A 7,291-nucleotide genomic window follows, 5' to 3' on the forward strand; every position below is an offset into this window, starting at 1 on the left:
GCCCCTGTCAGTCACGCGCCATCAGAATCGTTCCGCCTTACACCACCCTTAATTTACTGTTTACCATGGTGAATTGGAGCATAACTGTATGAAGGTGGCAACACAAAACAAATTGAGATGAAAACCATCCATCAGAGAGGAAAGGGAATAGCTGCAGCGGAAGTTTAGTTGGATGAGAGAGCTGAGACAGTTTCAGGTAAAGAGGTAGGGGATGCCAATGAGAAAATAAGCAATTGCGAAGTTAGATGAATGGAGCCAGGATGCTGTGAAGATAAATGGAGAGGTAAATAAGAGTTTACACAGAATGTGTAAAGATGGAGATTTAAGTCAGGAAAAAAGATGCAAGGAGATGCACTACATGATAACAGACTAGAATGAGAGATAATGACCTGTGGTGGTGCGTAATATCTCAGTTTATACTCTCACCATACTCTGATGACTATAATCTTCCAAATCCACTATGTCCTTCAATACATGCCTTGATTAAATAAGCCGACTGGGCGAGCAACTGGCAACAGAAGCGTGGATTCCCATGTCATGTCATCAACATGCAGTTTGACCTTTGACTAATAAATGTCAAATGATGAAACTTTCATTTTGAAATTACCTGTTTGGAGGCTGGTTCTCTGCACATAAACTAATATGCTCCACAGCCTGTCTGTTCCAATTTTCAGATCTGTAGTGAGTTTACATACTGCGCCCGAAATACTTTCGTATCATTGCAGCAGGTTTTGCAATCCAATGCAAATGAGCCCAAATGACTACTGGAGCCCTATGGCATTTGACTTGGATTAAAGGCACCTTGATTTATCGCTCTTCACATCACAAACATGCTATTGAATGAGATTAAAATCTGCTCAGAGTCTCAAGGTAAGATGTAGCGTGCACGTACGCAGGCTCCAATATCCTTACTCAGGTCATACTTAAACATTCAAGATTAAAGGTCCCATCTCTTAGAGGGTATGGCATTAAAATTCATGTATTGTTATTATCATTCCGGTACCATAGTGAGCTAGTGCACAGTTCCCCTTAAGGCCACCGAGTGCTCTTTAAAGCAAATGAATGGCTGGCTACTTTAGCATGTATTGTAAAGCCCTGCATTAAAAAAAGAAGAGAAAAAAGCCAGTTATGAAAGAATGACTGTGTGCCTATTTAGTGTCTCCTAGTCCACAATGTCTGCTCTGTATGCTAAAAACACCTTTGACTGAACCACTTTAATAGTGAAATATATGATATATATGCATGGGAGACAGATGCACGCACACTCCAGTTAGGTGGCTTAACTCCTTTTTATTTGCAATTGATGCACACAGCCACTCGGTTGGAACACATTTTGACAGTTTGCCCACCCCAGTCACATCGCCATGGTTGATATCTTCAATAATCTCCCCTTTCCGCTAACTAAAAGCCTGTGATGAGAAGAGAAAAGACAAATTACAAAAATACGGTATTCACAGATTTTTAGCTTGGATGTAAATTATTTATGTATGTGAAATATTGAAGGCCTCCACCTGCCGGCAAGCGTATCTATCTTTTTTTCCCCAACCTCTCCTAGCCTCCTCTTCAAGGTTTTCTAAATTCCCCACCAGCCTTCAAATCTTTTTGGCTCTCACCTTTATCTTATCGCCTTGCTCATCTGTCCCCACAACCCAAAATCCTTGTCTATAATCAACAGCTTTCGGCGTAATTAATATCCTGCCATTTTTTTTTTTTTTTTTAATATCGAGTCTGCCCTCCTTACTTTTTGCCTCTCCTCCTGTCCATGCATCCATCGCTCTCTCCCCTGCCTCACCTCCCATTTTTTTTCTTCTCTGGGCCTCCATAACTCGCTGTCTGTTCTTCCATGAAATTAAAAGCACTCTAAGCTGCTGTTTAATCAGAGTCAGTTTGAGAAAGTGCTGTGGTGACAGAAATTGTCCATCTCAAGTGTCTATGTAGTGTACAGTACGTATGGAAGTGTGTGCTGGAGAGTACTTGGGGTGTGCCGATGAGCGAAAGCTGTCGAATGCACGCTTTATCTGGGCTGCTTCTTAAAAGGCTGCATTTGCATTTCTTTGATTCGAGAGATTTTGTATGTTTGTTAAAGTGCAAGTTGCAGTATTTAGTTATTTTTGGCTTGTACAGTTGTGTTGTTATCACTTGACTGAGCACGGACCCGCACCCAAAATGCGCCTTTTCTATTTGTTTATTGTTGACTCAACTCAAATGTAATGTACTTTTGTAGATAAAGTGCACTTATAGTGCACTTTATGTACACCATATGTTGTCCGAAGCAATTTACCAAGCCTCATTCACTTTTTGGAAAACATTTTAGATGTACAGTACCAAGACTGTGCATGTTCAATGCACTACCACATCCACGTCAACCTACGGAATGGTTTTCTTTTTTTAATTAAAAAATAATTTACTTAATTTCTTTGCCATTAGAGCTGTGAAAAATGTATTAACTTTTTTTGGGGGAAATGGCCTTAAATAGGTCTTAAAAGTCTTAAATTTAACTTGAATAAATCTGTAAAAACCCTGTCGCCATACACTGATCATTGGAAGAACCCAGGGTCTTCTTTCTGATCACTTTTAAATCCATCTGCTAGCTTGTGCTAAACTTACTTGAGCATCTTCGTCTCCGGTTCAGCGTCCAAGTTTGCAAACTCCCTTACTATGATGGTGCAAGAGGCCAACAACATGCAAACAAAGTAGGGATGCATGATAATGCTATTTTCAACCGATAAGATAAACCAATAATTTAGAAAGTGCCCATGTCGATAACCGGTAAGTAAGCCGTTAATTGTTTGCAAAATTAACTTGAATACAAATATACTATTGAGTCTTACTATAAGTCTATAAACTGTTCGATAATTGCTGATAATTATCGGCTACCAATATTACCGTGCATCCCTAAAACAAAGGCATTGACACTGACTAGATGGGCGTTTTTACGCAACACTTAATCTTCACGCAGGCTGTTCAAATCGTCCTTGGGGGCTACCTGGTGCCTGTGATGGTGACCCTTGGACAGACGATGATGTTTAGGTCAAGACTCATGGGGTACAGGGTCCAGGTTCCAATGGTGATAGTTGAGCATGCATAGGTTACTACACGGGGATGAATGGAGGCCTGTACATGTACTGTACACTCACTTCTTGTATCTGACTATCATGCCCTATCAAGCTAGCATTCATTGCTGGGGCAAGAACAAGGCACATTTTTCTTATTAAAGGCAGCATCAGCAGTGTCATGTCCAGCAAAAACAATTGAAATCGTTTCCTTGCTATTTGGTACTATTGACAGCTGAATTGGTGCAGAGTTTGTGGTTGTTATGATTGATATGTAGACTGACCATTGAAGTGAGTGATGTAACTGACAAATTGCTGATGCTGTGAGTTGTAAGTGACATGCGAGCTGATGAATGAAGTGGTGTAACTGAACAATCTCTAGGAGGGCAAGACTGGACTTTGTGGCTCAGACCACTAAATGTATAGAGTTCAGTTTGTAGTAACAGTGCACTGTGCGAACGAAGACTACAAATACATCTTGGCTGAGCTTGCAGCCAATATTTTTAGACAGATATTTTGTCTCAGCATGCAGTGAACTCACAAATAGTTTGTTAGTTGTTCAGTCAAACTTATAAGGATAATATAGAAAACTTGATTTGGTTTGTGCGCTTTGGCAATGAGGTGGATTTGTGACACTATGTACCGTAGGTTAGATTGTTGTCTTGCCAGGCTTGTGCTCAATCTTGGTCCATACTTGATACATACCAGCAATATCTTCCCATCTAGTTGTTGGCACAAAAGCAAATAAGCTTATTCACTGATAAAATTGCCCATTGTAAAGAATAATAGCCAGGTATTATCTTGCATCTGACCAGGATGTGCTTTGTGTGCAATGCCTGCGAGGCTTTCTATTTATTTTTTTGTACGCATTCTTCATGAATATCCTCCATTGTGTGATTTGTACTTTGCCATCTTTGCAAAATAGTATATGTTTATAAAAGCCACTTTTTCCAGCTTTCGTCATAGCAGTGAGGCAAACAACACGGTTGTATATTATCAACACAAAAATGGCAGACACATATACACTGTCAGATTAGACACTTGTAATGTTGTACAACGTTGCCATTGCTGGCGTGTGGCAGATTAAGAGCTCACTGACACACACAAACACAGAAGAGTCACTTCCATGTAAACATGAAATTGCAAAAAATAAAATAAAATGTCATGCTTCCCCATGGCCACATATAAGTCGTTTTTCAAAATGCCAACACATAACCACTTCCCTGTGTCACTTTAGATTTGTTGACACGTAAATATGGCCATGACAAACGGGCAAGTGACAAATTACATGTCATTTGTGATATATGGGGCACATCACATTTTCAGAATGGTCTGACCATGGAGAACAGCATCTACACCGCCACACACACAAAGTATCCTTCCAACCCATCTGTATGTGAAGGGAATCATGGTAAAAGCGTAGCAAAAGCAACTGGTCCTGTGGCGCACGTCATGACCGTGATGTCCAATCCTGCTCCCACTAAATGTCACTCAAAAGCTCTAGATGGCAGTAGAGAAGTGCACATTACTGACAGACTACTGTGTGTGCGACTGCGTGTATGTGTGCATGTTATATTTCCTCTTCTCTCACGCAAATTCTTTAACAAACATTAGCAATATTATTGTTGACTCCAAATTATGTTTGTGCCGCTATTTGTCTCCATAGTGCTTGGCAGAATAATATGGGAGTGCAATTAAACAATTTCACCTCTTCCATCTGTTATTAAATGTCATGTTGGACCTGGATTCCAACACATAGTATGCTTTATTGCCTACTTGTATGGGTTTTTTTTTGTATGTGTGTTCTGTTTTATACTGCCATCCATGCCCCGCCCCCTTTTCTCTTCATGACTTGTAGCTTCACTGCTTGTGGTTTTTGCTTGTATTCCATCCATCCATCCATCATTCCATCCATCCATCCATTTTCTTGATCGCTTATTCCTCACAAGGCTCGCTGGAACCTATCTCAGCTGGCTCTGGGCAGTAGGCGGGGTACACCCTGGACTGGTTGCCAGCCAATCGCAGGGCACACAGAGACGGACAACCATCCACACGCACAAGTACACTTAAAGGACAATTCTGAGCACCCAATTAACTTGCCAGGCATGTCTTTGGAATGTGGGAGGAGACCAGAGTACCTGGAGAAGACCCACGCAAGCACGGGGAGAACATGCAAACTCCACCCAGGAAGGCCTGAGCCTGGACTCGAACCCGAGTCCTAAGAACTGGGAGGCGGACGTGCTAACCAGTCACACACCGTGCCGCCCTGCTTTTATTCCAAGTCCATTAATATTTGAAGTTTTTTTTTTTTTCCTTCCACCAATTAAGAGATTGGAGCATGTCAAGCTTCTTCTACTGCGCCCCAAATGGCTGCAGGTGGCACTGCACACTTTTTGCCCCTGGTACTCTATCCATGATATTGAAATGAATGGGGTATCTTGCCCCTGGTAGCCTGGCCATTAAAATAAATGGGGATTTGGACCCCTGCGATCCAAGACATACATTTGAAGGGGGATTTTGGCCCCTGGTAGCCCAACAATTGTTTTGAATGGGGAATTGGATCCTCGGGAAACCCAACCATAGGTTTGAATGAGGGATGATGATGTTTCCATGTTTCTGTGATGGTTCCATATTTTTATTTTTTTATTTTTATAGCATTTTTATTATAACTCGACAGTGACATGTAAAAATGGCCATCTACCTACAAAGTTGTAAACGGAGCAGGACTAAATAAATAAATTAAATAGTTAATTTTTTGTTGTTGTCAACTTGTCATCCCTTAAATTATTTCACTTCACACCTGACCACCTGTACACATAAATATGTGTGCATTTTGAAGAGTAATAATGTTGATCATATTAGGGTTTATCATGTAATTCCACTTGGAACATAAAATGTATGTGTGCATATGTGTAATTGTAGGTTTGGACACATGCATTTTGGAGCCAGCCAGCAGTTGCATCTCACCCAAATAATCAGCAGCCACCTGTTCTCAAACCAATCTTGGACCCCAAGTTTGTTCATTAGGAACGTTTGCGTTCACATCCTTCAACCCTTCTGACCATAAGCATTTTCCTCCAGCCCAAGACATATCCACCACCGTGTACCAATAAATGTCTCTGCATCATAACCTCATTCTCTTGTATCTGCACTTTGGTCCTCTTCACAATCAGAACACCTTAACAACATGCAGGATTACATGCAGCATCTCATTATGCGCTTTGTGATGCCATCAGGCATGTCATTCTGTCTATTGTGTTTTTTGCAGGTGCTTGCTTGTCTGTCATCTGTGCAATCACCGTCTAGCACAAGCTTCTCATCAGCCACGGTAACAATCAAAACAGCTTTGACGGATGTACGTCTTCACCCCACATGTCTGCGCAGGTCACGCAGGGCGCCCGCTCAAGATACTACACAAGATGAAGAGCGGCTCACGTGTCTTTGCTGCTGCTCCTTCTTTCCCTCGTTCGCTTCTTGCACTCATCCATCCTCCTGTCCTGCCCCTCTTTCACCCACACTCAGGACCTTCATTTCTCACTTGGCCTTTTTCATCCAGCTCATTGATCCCCCTTCACCCAGAACCAGACCAGCGCTCTTATTACATGTCCGTCTCTTTTTCTCAATGACGACCAAGTGGCTGGCTTCCCCTCAGATCATGACACCTTCATATCGTCCGTCACATTTAATTGCCCTTTCTTTTCCGGTCTACTTGCATCTTATCACGTAGTTCCTCTCATTGCACTTTTCCTGTTCTGGTTTGATTTCCTTGCAGTCTGCTCAGTGTTTCTGTCAATCCCCACCACTGATGTTAAGGAAATGTGTGGACATGCAACCCAAAGGGCTCTTCATTGGCCATCCTTTTGATTAAATATAAAATCACGATTCAATATTATCATCATACATGTAGTCGTAATCTGAACTTTTTAAATGTTTTCCCATGACATTTGCTAACTGAGACATTTTAGAACACTATTTCATTTAGCCAAAGGCAATTTTGGCAGATTTCTTTTTTTTTTTTTTAATGTTGTGTTCTCTGAAATTTGATAATGATTCTCATAAAATGAAACTGCTGAAAATGGATGTTTTGACAGCCACTTTATGAGTTTGTCTTGCATATTCCCCATCATTAGAACATGCTGCTTAATGTATCCCAATGCCAGCAGTTTATCTTGAAACATATGTGCAGCAAGTTGATTGCCGTTGTTTGTCTTTTGATTGCCTCAATTTAGAGTTAATAA

At 41.2% G+C, this 7,291-nt stretch overlaps 1 protein-coding gene across 5 annotated transcripts in view; it reads left to right on the forward strand.

Moving 5' to 3' along the window:
* LOC144032943 (cilia- and flagella-associated protein 337-like) overlaps positions 1 to 7,291 on the forward strand; it is a 40,869-nt gene extending 33,578 nt beyond the window's left edge. For 2 of the 5 annotated variants that reach the window (XM_077540512.1, XM_077540513.1), the window contains exon 18: positions 6,322 to 7,291. In XM_077540512.1, coding sequence (XP_077396638.1) covers positions 6,322 to 6,780 — 459 coding nt within the window. In that variant the 3' untranslated portion in view covers positions 6,781 to 7,291. Of the gene's footprint in view, positions 1 to 5,975; positions 6,066 to 6,321 lie in introns of those variants that run through there. The other 3 variants (XM_077540515.1, XM_077540516.1, XM_077540514.1) reach the window with 3 other exon arrangements.

The sequence above is a fragment of the Festucalex cinctus genome, chromosome 13, assembly GCF_051991245.1.
Source record: "Festucalex cinctus isolate MCC-2025b chromosome 13, RoL_Fcin_1.0, whole genome shotgun sequence".
Lineage (NCBI taxonomy): Eukaryota > Metazoa > Chordata > Actinopteri > Syngnathiformes > Syngnathidae > Festucalex > Festucalex cinctus.